The sequence below is a fragment of the Cervus elaphus genome, chromosome 4 (genome assembly GCF_910594005.1).
Source record: "Cervus elaphus chromosome 4, mCerEla1.1, whole genome shotgun sequence".
NCBI classification, from domain to species: domain Eukaryota; kingdom Metazoa; phylum Chordata; class Mammalia; order Artiodactyla; family Cervidae; genus Cervus; species Cervus elaphus.
This window is the reverse complement of record NC_057818.1, coordinates 62,436,949-62,451,516: the sequence shown is the minus strand read 5'-3', so window position 1 is coordinate 62,451,516 and position 14,568 is coordinate 62,436,949. Positions and strand designations below refer to the sequence as shown.

At 41.5% G+C, this 14,568-nt stretch overlaps 2 protein-coding genes across 3 annotated transcripts in view; both read left to right on the top strand.

The window, feature by feature from the left end:
• The first annotated feature begins 14 nt into the window (after positions 1-14).
• LOC122689730 (zinc finger protein 420-like) lies at positions 15-9,015 on the top strand. Of its 2 annotated transcripts, XM_043896415.1 has the most exons (4): positions 15-184; positions 2,303-2,429; positions 2,935-3,030; positions 7,054-9,015. In XM_043896415.1, exons 1-4 carry the CDS (start codon positions 170-172, stop codon positions 8,913-8,915), a joined length of 2,100 nt encoding a protein of 699 aa, XP_043752350.1. In that variant the 5' UTR covers positions 15-169; the 3' UTR covers positions 8,916-9,015. The 2 variants fall into 2 exon arrangements, with proteins under 2 accessions (XP_043752350.1, XP_043752360.1); XM_043896425.1 differs by lacking the exon at positions 7,054-9,015 and having other exon boundaries at positions 2,935-3,235.
• LOC122692850 (zinc finger protein 420-like) overlaps positions 2,935-14,568 on the top strand; it is a 25,387-nt gene continuing 13,753 nt past the window's right edge. The window contains exon 1 of the mRNA XM_043900663.1: positions 2,935-3,030. The gene's annotated coding sequence lies outside the window, so the exon portion shown is untranslated. The remainder of the gene's footprint in view (positions 3,031-14,568) is intronic.

Below are 14,568 nucleotides of genomic sequence, written 5' to 3'. Positions count from 1 at the left end.
TCTGAAAAGGCAAAGGGAAACAAGAAAACTATTTCTTCTCGATCATTGCAGCAGTTGCAGATTCAAGAATTGTGTGGATGCCTTGTAAGTTATCTACTTAACACCCAGATGTGAGTTTGTGATAAAAATCCCCAGAGGAGACGCAGAGCTGGAGGAAGAAGAGGAGGAAATGGCAGCTTCTCAGGTAAATGTCCTGTCCCAGGTCTGGGGCTGTGTCTGCTTTTCCTCCTGAAATGCCTGGTCTCAACATCTGCAAACTTTCAATTCTCTGCTTCTAAGTTTTCTACCTAGGGTGTTTGTTGCCAACTGCTTACTTTTTCCAGTTTTTCTTGTATTAGAGAAGACTGGCTCTTTAGACTGTTTCTTCCTTATGTCCCAGAGCCTGTTATCCAATGTATGTATCCTGGCTTTCTATAGAGCATGATGAATCCTCAACATTGTTCCGTCAGTTTCAATGTTGAACATATTCCCTTTGTGAAAGACCAACACGGGGAGGCACTGGTATAAGGGATTCCCAGTGGAATGCTGTTCTGTGTTGGGATCCTCGGGAAGTAGGGGAAATGCCATGATGAGTTTATATCTGGATGCAACTTCAGGTCTTTGGAACAGGAGCAAAAGGCAATGCCCTTGGAAATAGAATGGACTCAGTGGTCCAGATTTTATTCAAAAATAAAAAATGTAGTTGAGACTATCCTCTTCCTCTGTGTCGATAAGAAAGACTTACTAATTAAATGTGGTATTAGGCTACATGACACGGGAGGTATATATGAAGTGAAATTTGCTTAAAACTAACATTTTTTAATGATAGATTCAGATCACAGTTTCCATAGTATTGCTAAAATACCCATGCAGTGGTAATGCATTCTTCCATTTACTTCTAACCCCAAGATTCTGATGGTCACTGGTTTAAGTACTTCTGTGAGATTCCCATGCGACGCAGCTCATGTATTTCCCATTTGTCTTTAACAACTGTCTTGGGGAAAAAAAAGTGAGGGATGTGCTTAAACTATCACAGTTAATGGGGGAATCCCATATGCTCTTAAGGTTCTCTTTGCTTTGGAAAATGACTGTGTTTAGTAGAGACGTTGGGTTTGGGGGATTTTTCTCACTCAAGCCCGGGTCTGGTCATTTCCAGGTACACTCCACAGTCACATCACAGAGTATCATCACATTTTTGTATTTTCCAAAATGTGTATAAGAATCTTATTAGTGCTAATCTATGTTCAACTGTGTTAAAATTTGAACTATAGCTCTTTGGAAATGATATAGATTTTCAGGAAATTAAAAAATTCAGAACCAGAGCTTTACTTTATGTTACATCATCCTGTATGTCTGTATTCTAGTTTATTTAAAGAAATAAAAATAATATCACCCCATTATATTTATGTACATTTTTAATACGTTAAAAAAACTTTATTTTATTGAAATGACAACTTTTCCCTATTCACTATTAATAAGTATATAGTCCCATTTTAGTATATGTCTGTGTCCACAAACTGTTAACATGATTTGATCGCTGTTTTTTTTATCTGTTTTTTAAAGATTTTGAGAAGAAGGGAATAGGTACCTACTCTAGTATTCTTTCCTGGAGAATCCTATGGACAGAGGAGCTATTATTTCTGTTGCACATTCAAGATTCTGTAAAAACTGTCAGAAAGATATACAGTATATACTAAATAGTTAAAATGATTCTTGCTGCAAGGTTACTATCCTATAAGACCTGTAAAATTTGTAAAAGACTTCAAGTTCAGACTTAAGTGTGAATTCTTCCCTACAATTCTCCTTCATTCCTGTTCAGAATGGTCATTTGTGGAGCAGAATTTGCAACATTACTAGTTCGAATAAGCTTGGTAAAAATGTGGCACATTTTCTCCAGTCCAGAACTCTTGGATCAGAATCTGCTTTTTAAAAATGTTTCCTGGTTTTTGGTAGACAATTTATCCTGGGTCACACGAGTACAACACTCAAAAATAAATATGCCAGTGTTGATCTGATTACATTATAATTTCTCTTCCACATCAGAATAGTTTCTTGTGAATCATATCCTCTTTTCTTGGGGTTAAAAATGTGGTAGAAAATGTTACTGTGTGATACCAGAAACTACACTAAATCAAAATCAGTTCTCTGAAATTACTGCTTTCGTTTAGGGTCAGGTTAGGAAGTCTTCTCTTGGCCATATGACAGTCAGTCAGTCAGTCAGTTCAGTCATTCAGTCATCAGTCCTGCCTGACTCTTTGCGATCTCAGTTGTGTCTGACTCTTTGTGACCCCAAAGTACATGGCATGTGTACTTTGTATTTCAGGGACGGCTGACATTCCAGGATGTGGCCATAGACTTCACTCAAGAGGAGTGGGAATGCCTGGACCTCGGTCAGCGGGACTTGTACAGGGATGTGATGTTAGAGACCTATGGGAACCTGGCCTCCTTGGGTGAGGAGAACTGCCTTCCAGAATCCCTTTTCCAGCACTGGCTTTGGTTCCTGCATTTCTAGAACGTCTCCTGGAATTTTCTGCTTCCACCAACACCTTCAGATCCCTGCTTTCTAGCAGGAAATGAGTATTTGTGAGTTTAGAAAGAAAGCCTTCATGGTGATTCAGTATGAGTCTAACCTTTTTCTTCCTTGATGTAATCTGCCTCCTTCACTCTAGCATGGTGCTGATTGAATCAGTTCCATGGTATTAAATAGTGACACCTTCCTCTTAAAATCACATTTACACTACTTACTTTAGCCTTGTAGGACTTGACCAGAATGTCAGGATCTGATTTTTATGTATTTGTTAGCACTGTAAGGGTGCTTTCAATAAAGTATTTGGAGAAATCATCCTCTAGGCTATATTAACATTCACCCGTGTGTTCTCTTCTCACCCAAATACATATTGGGTTGGAAACTTATGAATCTCTAGCAAAACAAATATTCCTTTCTCTGATGAACAGGTCTTGTGGTCTCAAAGCCGGACCTGGTCACCTTTCTGGAGCAAATGAAGACTCCCTGGGATGTAAGGAGAACGGACACAACAGCCACATACCCAGGTAGGTGTGAATGGATGGAGCTGATGACTCAGGTGAGAGGTCCAAGGAGCAGTGAGGAAGTCAGCCTTTGTCCTGTGGCTTGGGAAGACGTGCTCCAGTGGAAATGATTTTGGAGAACTCTGGGTTCATTTCTGTTGCTGTCATAGACGGACATTGCCTGGCTCCTTCTGCCTCTCAATCGTTCATGAATTCAGCTCCATGATTACTTTTCCCATTCACAGTGAGAGTTCAAATTCTCTTCTTGGCTTGTGACAACTTGCATGAGTTGGCTGCTCTTTCATTTCTTGGGGGTCCTAGGAAAACTGCCCATTGATGAATAAATATAAGATGCTCTTTTTAAAGTTTGTTTCTACCTCCAGAAAAAATGTGTGAGTGGAATTGTAAACAAACTGCCAATACTCTAGGAATATTGGAGACAGAATTTATTTTCTGATTTATATTTTCTAAAAGACTGGAAGCTACAAATATGACCTTATAAATTTTAAACTCATTTCAGTGTATAAAGCAAAACTTCCATAAAATGAGAGAATGCAAATCTCTGAGTTACACCAATGTTTCACTTTTCGTTATGTGAACTCATTTTAAATATCTGAAGTGCATTTGCCACAATTCCTCAATGGTAAAATACTTTAATGTATTCAGTTAACTCAAAGATTTTTTAAATAAATTGGCAAAATAGTTTAGAACATTTTCCACCGTATTTCTAATGGTTGTTTGAAACTATTAACATTTTAGATCATGTAAAGAAGTACTTTTAAGTCCTTTCCATCCTTATTGGATTTAAATCCTTATTGTTTTACAATGTTGTGCTCTTGTACAGTAAAGAGAATAAAGTACACGTATAAATAGCCACTCTTTGTTAGATTTCCTTCCATTTGGGTCTCCGCAGGGAACTCAGTAGAGTTCTCTGTAATCCCAACACATTTTTTAAAATCTCACTTCTTATTTAATTGCTTAAGGCTTTATTATCTTGTTTCTTATCAGCTGCCCCAGACTTCATTAATTTATCTCATTTGTTATCAGTTTCCTATGGCCCTCAGTTTCTAATTAGTTGTATGTCAATATCATTTATGATTTTTAGATACAAACATCTAATAGAATGTGTTCCAGTAGAACACAAGTGGTAAGAAGTGGATTAAAGAAATTGAAGGCACCTAGTATTTCTGAAAATGTTTGGTGTCTCCATTTAAGACGACTTAGGGCAAAAGGTAATCATTAGACTGCGTGTCTCCGCTTCATTTAGTGGTTCTTGTAGCGTATTATTTTGCCCCTTCCTCTGCTCCATACTCCTTGTCCCCTGGTTTTATTACGTTTTCTGTGTGTGGTCTCTGCCCTGAAGGCTGCAGGATCCTAGTTCCTCTTGTTTCTTGTGCCTGCCCTTTAGGGGCTCAGTTTGGTCCTGAGGTTTGTGCCCTGATCCCCTTGATGGGCACTTGATTGCTGTAACCAAGCCTGCCCTGGATATTGAGGGGCGCTTCCCCATCGCTCTGTGGCTGTCACCGCCCTGTCTGTGGTGGGTGTGCGCCCTGGTTGGCGGAACAGAGCCCCCAGATCTGTTTCTTCGCTGTGATTCTGATCTGTGTGGAGGCAGGTGGGATTGGAGCACACCCCCAGGAGAGAAGCCCCTGAGGATTGCTGCTCTGGGGATGTTCCCCTTGGGACGTGCTCTGTGCGTCACTGTCACCCATTGGGTGAGTCTCGTGTGACCCTGGTTGGCACTGATCTTGGCCCCACCTCACGCATGGGTATGCTGGCACACGGCCCTGGGGTCTCTCGGATGTTGTTCTCCCCGGGTCACCAGCATAGATCCCCTGAACTCAGGGCCTAGGTCCCAGGTGCTGTGGTGCTGTGGGGGCAGCTCAGACTCCGGCCTGGCCGCGTCCCCTCGTGTCCGAGCCCACAAAGTCTACAGTTGCTAAAGCCACACCTGCTGTGACCGGGGCGTCCCCCTTGTCCTTCAGATGCTCTGCAGGGGCTGAGCTGACAAAGCCGGTTGCCTATGTAAAAGCATGGTTAGTGCAGCTGCGAGCAGAGACCTCAGCTTTTCTTCCTTAACCCTGGGGCTCAGCTGTGCTTTCAGCTCCATCTGAGCATGTGGCCCACCCACAGGTGTCTGCTCCAGAGGCTGCCCCAGGGCACGGGGGTCTGCTGACGGTGGAACAGGGGCATGGGGGAGGCCGTGGCTGGGCCTCAGTAGAGCCCACCCGGGTGGTGGTCCTCCCTACTGCCAGGGATGAGGGGCCAGCACGGGGGAGATAGGCTGCGGTGGGGTTCTTCCCTTTGGGCCTCACTCAACAATGGCGCTCTGCACTTTGGTGGTGCAGGCTTCCTCCACAAGCGTCCCATTTGCAGAGCTCCTCCCTCCCTCCCATCCCCTCAGGATGTCTCCTCATGGCCAACCGCAGTCCTCTGCCTGGGTCTGCTCTCCAAAGCCCACGTTCCAGCACCCAGCCCTCGTCTGCAGTGGTGGACACCCTTGAGGTGGACACCCTCTCAGGCTGGGTGGGCAGGGCAGGGTCACCACCCCATCTGCAGCTCTCACTCCCCTCTGCCACACGCGGGTTGCCATGTTCTCTTCCACAGAGAATGAGGCTCTCCTTCTGTCCACACTGGGCTCCCCTAGTGAGGGGCTCCCCCGGATGGGAACACCTCTTCTCTCTTCAGATCCCCCCAAGATTACAGGTCCCATCCCAGTTCCTCTCCTCTTCCTTCTCCTTCTTCTTTTTTGGTCCTACCTGGCTCAGCAGGAATCCTTCTTGTCCTTTTAGGTGGTGTAGGTTCTTTGCTAGTGTTCAGAGGGGGCTCTGTGAGAATTCTTCCAACTCTGATGTATTCTTGATGCATTTGTGGAGTGAGATGAACTCCAATCTGCCTAATCCTCTGGCATCTTCATCCTTTGGTCCCCATTTTCTCTAAATCTTCAGGGATATTCACTGAGAATAGTAGATAAGAAAGCTTCTATTTGGTATCTTTTAGGTCTGTTTTCTCACATCACCCGTGGTTTGATGTCAAAGAATCCAAGGTTTGAAAATTTAATCCAAAAAGCAAACCTATATGAAAGAGCTCCCCTCAGAAATGAACATTTAACCAAAGACTGGGGACATACAAGGGTATGTGAAAGACTGAGAGGATGTTTACATGGACATAAAGAAATTGAGACCATTTCACATACTGTGGACATGACTGCCAGAAGAAATGAGCACTGGGAGTCAAATTGGGGAAAGCACCCGTTTCACTCATCACCGTCTGCCGCGCAGTGTATCTTTGTAAGCAATGACTCACATCAGTTTTTGAAACACACACGTTCTCTGAGGGGAAATGTGGAAAATCTGGAAGGTCATCCAGTCTCTACTCCAAATGCTCGTTCAGACCACTGTGAATATAGACTTCGATTACACATACATTCAACCACGTCTGAAAAGGAGAAGTTTACAAATGATGGGGAAAACTCACAATATAATCAACTTGAGGGATCTGTGAGCAGCGGGTCATTATTCTTCCACCAACAGACAGGTTCTCTCCAATCCAAAATTTGTAATGTTGATAATAATGGAAGAGACTTAATTCAGCCATCACTATTTGATACATATCATCATAGGGTTAATATAAAACAACTTTTCATGTGTAATAACACGAGTCAGGCCTTAAGTAGGAGCTCCAACCCCAATAGTTTCCAGAGTATTTATGATGGAGCAAGAAACTGTTCATGCACTGACAGTGGATATAACATTGAACAAGACTCTGATCTTAGGAAGCACCAGACACCTCAATCTTCAGATAAGGATTCTAAAAGTCATACATGTAGGAATATCTTTTATCGAGCATCAGGTCTTTCACTAAATAAGACTACACATACTGGAGAGAAGACTTACAATTGTAGTGAATATGATGTGTCTAATCAGCCTTCAGTACTTATTCAACAGCAGAGTATTCAGAATCCACAGAAAAACTACAAGTGTAAGAAATGTGAGAAAGTCTTTGCTAACATACTCAACCTATGTAAACATAGGGAAATTCATACAGGATGGAACACTTTCAAAGGTACAGAATGTGACAAAGCGTTTAATCAGAGTTCAAAACTTAGTCAACATCAGCGAATCCATATTGGCCAGGAGCCTTATAAATGTAAGGATTGTGGCAAAGGCTTTATTCAACGCAGAGATCTTACTTGCCATCAGAGAATTCACACTGGAGAGAAACCTTATAAATGTCAAGAATGTGGAAAAGCTTTCAGTCAATATGCAACTCTTAGTAAACACCAGCGAATTCATACTGGAGAGAAGCCTTATAAATGTAAGGATTGTGGCAAAGACTTTAACCAGGGCTCAGGCCTTATGTACCATCAGAAAGCTCATACTGGAGAGAAGCCTTATAAATGTAAGGATTGTGGCAAAGGCTTTAGCCAGCTCTCAGGTCTTACTTGCCATCAGAGAATTCACACTGGAGAGAAACCATATACATGTCAAGAATGTGGAAAAACTTTCAGTCAACAGGCAAATCGTAATAAACACCAGCAAATTCATACTGGAGAAAAGGGTTATAAATGTAAGGATTGTGGCAAAGGCTTTAGCTGGCACTCAGACCTTATATCCCACCAGAGAGTTCATACTGGAGAGAAGCCTTATAAATGTAAGGATTGTGGCAAAGGCTTTAGCCGGAACTCAGGTCTTACTTGCCATCAGAGAGTTCATACTGGAGAGAAGCCTTATAAATGTAAGGATTGTGGCAAAGGCTTTAGCCAGCTCTCAGGTCTTATTTGCCATCAGAGGGTTCATAGTGGAGAGAAGCCTTATAAATGTAAGGATTGTGGCAAAGGCTTTAGCCAGCTCTCAGGTCTTATTTGCCATCAGAGGGTTCATACTGGAGAGAAGCCTTATAAATGTAAGGATTGTGGCAAAGGCTTTAGCCAGAACTCAGGTCTTATTTGCCATCAGAGAGCTCATACTGGAGAGAAGCCTTATAAATGTAAGGATTGTGGCAAAGGCTTTAGCTGGCACTCGGGTCTTACTTGCCATCAGAAAATTCACACTGGAGAGAAACCTTATAAATGGCACGAATGTGGAAGAGCTTTCAGTCAATACGCAATTCTTATTAAACACCAGCAAATTCATAGTGACGAGAAGCCTTATAAATGTAAGGATTGTGGCAAAGGCTTTATTCAACGAGGAGGTCTTACTTGCCATCAGAGAATTCACACTGGAGAGAAACCTTATAAATGTCAAGAATGTGCAAAAGCTTTCAGTCAATACGCAACTCTTACTCAACACCAGCGAATTCATACTGGAGAGAAGCCTTTTAAATGTAAGGATTGTGGCAAAGACTTTAGCCGGCACTCAGGCCTTATGTACCATCAGAGAGTTCATACTGGAGAGAAGCCTTATAAATGTAAGGATTGTGGCAAAGGCTTTAGCCGGCACTCAGGCCTTATGTACCATCAGAGAGTTCATACTGGAGAGAAGCCTTATAAATGTAAGGATTGTGGCAAAGACTTTAGCCGGCACTCAGGCCTTATGTACCATCAGAGAGTTCATACTGGAGAGAAGCCTTATAAATGTCAGGATTGTGGCAAAGGCTTTAGCCGGCACTCAGGCCTTATATCCCATCAGAGAGCTCATACTGGAGAGAAGCCTTATAAATGTAAGGATTGTGGCAAAGGCTTTAGTTGGCACTCAGGTCTTACTTGCCATCAGAGAATGCACACTGGAGAGAAACCTTATAAATGTCAAAAATGTGGAAAAGACTTTAGTCAACACCCTACTCTTACTCAACACCAGCGAATTCATACTGGAGAGAAGCCTTATAAATGTCAGGATTGTGGCAAAGGCTTTAGGGACCGCAAAGTTCTTACTCACCATCAGAGAATTCATACTGGAGAGAAACCTTAATAATATAAAGAATGTGGAAAAGCTTTCAGTCACTATGCAACTCTTACTAAACACGAGCGAATTCATACTGAAGAGAATTCTTATAAATGTAAGGATTGTGACAAAGACTTTAACCCAGCACATTGGTCTTACTTACCATCAGATAATTCATATTGAAGGAAATCTCATAAATATAAGGAAACCTGTAAAGGCTTTAATCAGCTCTCTCACCTCACTGGACATCAGAGAGCATGTCCTGGAGGGAAACCCTAGTAATGAAGTAAGACATGGAAGAGGTTTTTCCTGAACATACAATTCAGGAGACAAAAGACTTATTTATATAAGAAAGATATGGAATGATGTAAAGAAAATGTAGAAAAGTATTTATAAAAAAATCAAATCTAAATAAATATCAGGAAACGCATACTAGAAAGTATCTCATAAATTCTGTTTTCTGACGTTTCTCTTAGGGAGAAATATTGTAGATAGTGATTCATAGTTAAAATAGATAGAAAATTGATATGTTAGTATGGATCACAAGATGAAGAGGTCACGTTTAGTCATGTACAGTTACTAGCTATGTATGTTTGTTGATATTGACATGATTTGTGATTATTTGAAAACCAAAATGAATGTAACTGAATTCTCAAATTACTCCATGCTACACTTCATTTCTAGTGTGCATGCAAAGTTATGTTTTTGATGGTTGCTACCTCAAAGATGAGAGAAGCCCTTCTATCTAGGAAGAAAACATTTACAGTTTTCTCCATTATAAGATTAAGGACACAGGAATGTAACATGTACAGTGAACATTTAAATGGTGGTGTTTGTCATTCATGTCATACATCCCTGTAAGTCACCGTGGTGTAAGTGTTCATGGAATAATTCCACAGATTAAAGTAAGATGTCCATTTTCAATAGCTACATCACTTGCTTTTAAAGTAAAATATAATGACAGTTCACTAAAATCTTGATGTATTTTATAATATGAACAGAAGTCATGAATATCAGCTGACGTATTTCAATTAAAGACATCTCTGCTACCCTAGAAATGTACGGAAAACCCTTCCCAGAGAAGTCATGTAATTAGTGTACGTTTTCTTAAATGAATAGCCTCCCTTTTGTAAACATAGAAATCATAGTTCTCAGATCATTGTATCAGGGGAAAGATTATCATTGTTTATGCTTATAATCTATATTTTAACCAAAGTTTCATAGCGGAGTGTAAAAGGTTTTATTCTGTGTGTGATAAGCATACATATTAATCAATAAAACTGAATGGTTTCTTGTGTAAATGTTGGTATGTAATGAATGAAGTGTTAGCCTAGCAATTGAAGGTTGCAGGAAAGAATACCTAACGAGAAACTCTTCGGTAGCATAGATGGGTGAAGTCTGTAACAATTAGTTTCCTTCCTGCCCTTAAGTTTCAAATCATTAGATCATGTATTTCCCATCATTTCTCCATTGTACTTTTCCCCTCTTTAACCGCAGGGACATATTGACGGTTCTAATAAGAAGGATCATACAGAGTACTGTTGAGAGCTCCCCTGAACTACTCCATGCTGTTGCTGCCTCAGCATCTGTCTGGGGAGCAGGCAGCCTGCAGGTCCTTGAACTCACACCAGCCAGTGCTGTGAGCACTTGCACCGGAAGACCACTTTCCTTAGATCAGCAGGCTTGCTGAACCCCAGGGCCTATTCACAGGCTCCCCTTCAATGCCACCCTCACAGAGCCACCAAAATCCTAGTCCTTTTGGTCTGAATGGGCCCATCCACACTCAGCCTGGGGAGCCCACAGCACTTCACCCAGGGCCTCTTATAAAAACCTGAACCCCAATTACTGCCTCTTTCTCTGCTCACTTCTATCCTTGACCTCACTCAGAGCTTGCTGTGAATTCTCTCAGGACCTAAAGTCATGACCTCACCTGCTTCAGTTGTCCTTTGTTCTTCTGTTGAGCGAAGTAAGACTTTTCATGGGCTCACTTAAGCAAATGTAAATTTAACATTTGTCAAAAGAATACTGAAAAGCCATGATGAGAAGAAAAAAAAAAAGCCATGATGGTAAAATTCTGAACTAAGATTTATAATATTTTACCCTGTTTACTTCTTACCACATGTTTCTTGCCTTGGCTTAAAGGAACAGTTTTCTCATGGCTGTGACATACATTGAAGTCAATATATAAATATCTGAAAGTATATATGTTATATAATTTATATAACATACATTGAATAGAATAAATCAATATCTGAAGGTATAAATGCTAGCCGTGAGAAACACAAGGAACATGCGAGTGTGTGTGTATTCATACACATTTACTCATAGGATTTAAAAATGCTAGGCCACAACCGCTCATTTCAGAAGTGCAGATAGTTTACTAAAACTGCAAATCTTATAAATTTCTCAATTAATCTATTTTGTCTACTATTCTGGGATTTCATTTACTTAAATGTTAGGAGGTTATGTTTTTAAGGAACTTCCACACTGTCCTCCCAAGTGAGTGCACCCGCTTACACTCCCTCCAGCCATTCAGGAGGTTCCCTGATCTCCAAGCCTCTTCCGCGTTTATGACATTATTAGTGGGCTTTCTGCTAGTTGTTATTCTGACTGTCAGGAGGTGATGTATCACTGTCGGTTTGCTCTGCATTTCTTATTGTTTAGCGATGCTGAGCATCTCTCTTTTGCCTCGTGCCCATCTAAAGGACCAAGTCACCCCCCACCCCACCACCCAGCCTCAAGAGCTGAGGCGCACAGGCTTCCTCTTCCCAGGGCGCGTGGAGTATTCCTGGAAGAGGGATGAGGCCCGAGGGCCCTGCAGTGTCAGGGGGGTTCCTAAGCACTGTGTTCTGTCTGGTTTTTCTTTTTTCTTTTGAGATGGATATATATTTTTTGGAATATAATTGCTTTACAATGTTGTGTTAGATTCTGCTGGACAACCTCATCAATCAGCCATAGTTATATGCACACCCTCTCTCTCTCGGACCTCCCTCCCACGATCTCCGTCTCCCCCCTCTAGCCATCACAGAGCCCCGCGCTGAGCTCTCTGTGCTATGGAGCAGCTTCCCACCTGCTACCTGTTTTACACATTGTGGTGAATATATGTCAAGGCTATTCTCTCAATTGGGCCCCCTCTCATTCTACCGCTGTGTCCACACGTCTAATCTCTACATTCGTGAAAATATGGTATCAACCTATATGGTATTAATCCTATATATGTATATGAATCTAGAAAATGTTATTGGTGAACCTATTTAATAAGCAGGCTAGAAGGGCAGATATTAAGCTTTTTTGTATTAAACTTTCAAGGTGTAAAATACATGGACGATCATTCCATGCATTTTACTATGTGAAGGAAGCCCATCGGAAAATGCTACAAAAAGTATGATTTTTACAATATGTTATTTTGGCGTAGGTAAATGTTCTTATGTGCTCCATTGTGTCTGAGTCTTTGGGGCCCAATGGGCTGTAGCCTGCCAGGTACCTCTGTCTATGAGATTTCCCAGGAAAGAACACTGGAGTCGGTGGTAATTTCTTTTTCCAGGGAATTCCTTACCCAAGAATTGAACTTACATCACTTGGGTCACCTGCAATGACAGGTGGATTTTTTACCACAGAGCCACTTGAGAATCTAGTCAGGAATGTAGAAGAGATTAAAATGGTCAGGGGTTGCCATGGGTTTTAAAGGAGGGGCTATGAATACCCTGAGTTCAGGACCATGAAATCATTGTGTTAAACTGTTGTAATGGACACAAGTTATAAATTTGCCCAGACCCATAGAGTCAGTCAGTTCAGTTGTTCAGTCATGTCTGACTCTTTGAGACCCCGTGGACCACAGCACGCCAGGCCTCCTTGTCCATCACCAACTCCCAGAGTTAACTCAAACTCATATCCATTGAGTTGGTGATGCAACCCAACCATCTCATCCTCTGTTGTCCCCTTCTCCCACCTTCAATCTTTCCCAGCATCAGCGTCTTTTCCAATGAGTCAGTTCTTCGCATCAGGTGGACAACGTATTGGAGTTTCAGCTTCAACATCAGTCCTTCCAATGAAAACCCAGGACTGATCTCCTTGAGGATGGACTGGTTGGATCTCCTTGCAGTCCAAGGGACTCTCAAGAGTCTTTTCGAACACCACAGCTCAAAAGCATCAATTCCTGGGTGCTCAGCTTTCTTTATAGTCCAACTGTCACATCCATATATGACCACTGGAAAAACCATAGCCTTAACTAGTCAGACCTTTGTTGGCAACGTAATGTCTCTCCTTTTTAGTATGATGTCTAGGTTGGTCATAACTTTCTTTCCAAAGGGTAAGCATCTTTTAATTTCATGACTGCAGTCACCATCTGCAGCGATTTTGAAGTCCCCAAAAATAAAGTCTGTCACTGTTTCTACTGTTTCCCCATCTATTTGCCATGAAGTGATGGGACCAATTTCCGTGATCTTAGTTTGTTAAATGTTGAGGTTTAAGCCATCGTTTTCACTCTCCTCTTTCACTTTCATCAAGAGGATTTTTAGTTCTTCACTTTCTGCCATAAGGGTGGTGTCATCTGCATATCTGAGGTTATTGATATTTCTCCCAGCAGTCTTGATTCCAGCTTGTGCTTCTTCCAGCCCAGCGTTTCTCATGATGTCCTCTGCATAGAAGTTAAATAATGACAGTGACAATAGACAGCCTTGACGTTCTCCTTTTCCTATATGGAACCAGTCTGTTGTTCCATGTCCAGTTCTAATTGTTGCTTCCTGACCTGCACACAGATTTCTCAAGAGGCAGGTCAGGTGGTCTGTTATTCCCATCTCTTTCAGAATTTTCCAGTTGATTGTGATCCACATAGTCAAAGGCTTTGGCATAGTCAAAAAAGCAGAAATAGATGTTTCTTCAGAAATCTCTTGCTTTTTCGATGATCCAGCAGATGTTGTCAATTTGAAAGCTGATTCCTCTGCCTTTTCTAAAACGAGCTTGAACATCTGAAAGCTCGTGGTTCACGTATTGTTGAAGCCTGGCTTGGAGAATTCTGAACACTACTTTGCTAGCCTGTGAGATGAGTTCAATTGTGTGGTAGTTTGAGCATGCTTTGGCATTACCTCTGTTTGGAATTGGAAGGAAAACTGACCTCTTCCAGTCCTGTGGCGACTGCTGAGTTTTCCAAATTTGCTGGCATATCGAATGCAGCACTTTCACAGCATCGTCTTTTAAAATTTGAAATAGTTCCGCTTGAATTCCATCACGTCCACTAGCTTTGTTTGTAGTGATGCTTCCTCAGGCCCACTTGACTTCACATTCCAGGATGTCTGTACACATTCCTAAAAGACAAACATGAGGTGAAACTAGAAACTTTACTTAATGTCTGTGTAGATTCATCAGTGCCACAAAGGTATCTTCAGGTGGGGAAAGATAAGTAGGGACATTGTCTATGTGTGGGAACAGGATGTATATGGGAAATCTCTGTACCTTACTCTCATTTCTGCTGTGAAACTGAATCATCTAAGATATTGGTACTGGTACATGCACACTGAATACATTTTAGAATAGACACTATTAGAAAAATGGATATGCTCCTCTATTTAATTTTTCCTTACTCAGTTACCCCTTAAAGATGTGAGAGAATAGAGCTATTTAAAAAGAGCAGAGAACAAACTGTAGTATATGATTCATAAAACCTAGAAATACAAACATGAGG

What these genes read in the sequence shown, in the direction of transcription:
- LOC122689730 (XM_043896415.1), top strand. An exon ending in TGGGAACCTGGCCTCCTTGG is followed by an intron (nt 2,430 to 2,934) that starts GTGAGGAGAACT and finishes TCTGATGAACAG; the next exon opens with GTCTTGTGGTCTCAAAGCCG. An exon ending in CACAACAGCCACATACCCAG is followed by an intron (nt 3,031 to 7,053) that starts GTAGGTGTGAAT and finishes AAATTCATACAG; the next exon opens with GATGGAACACTTTCAAAGGT.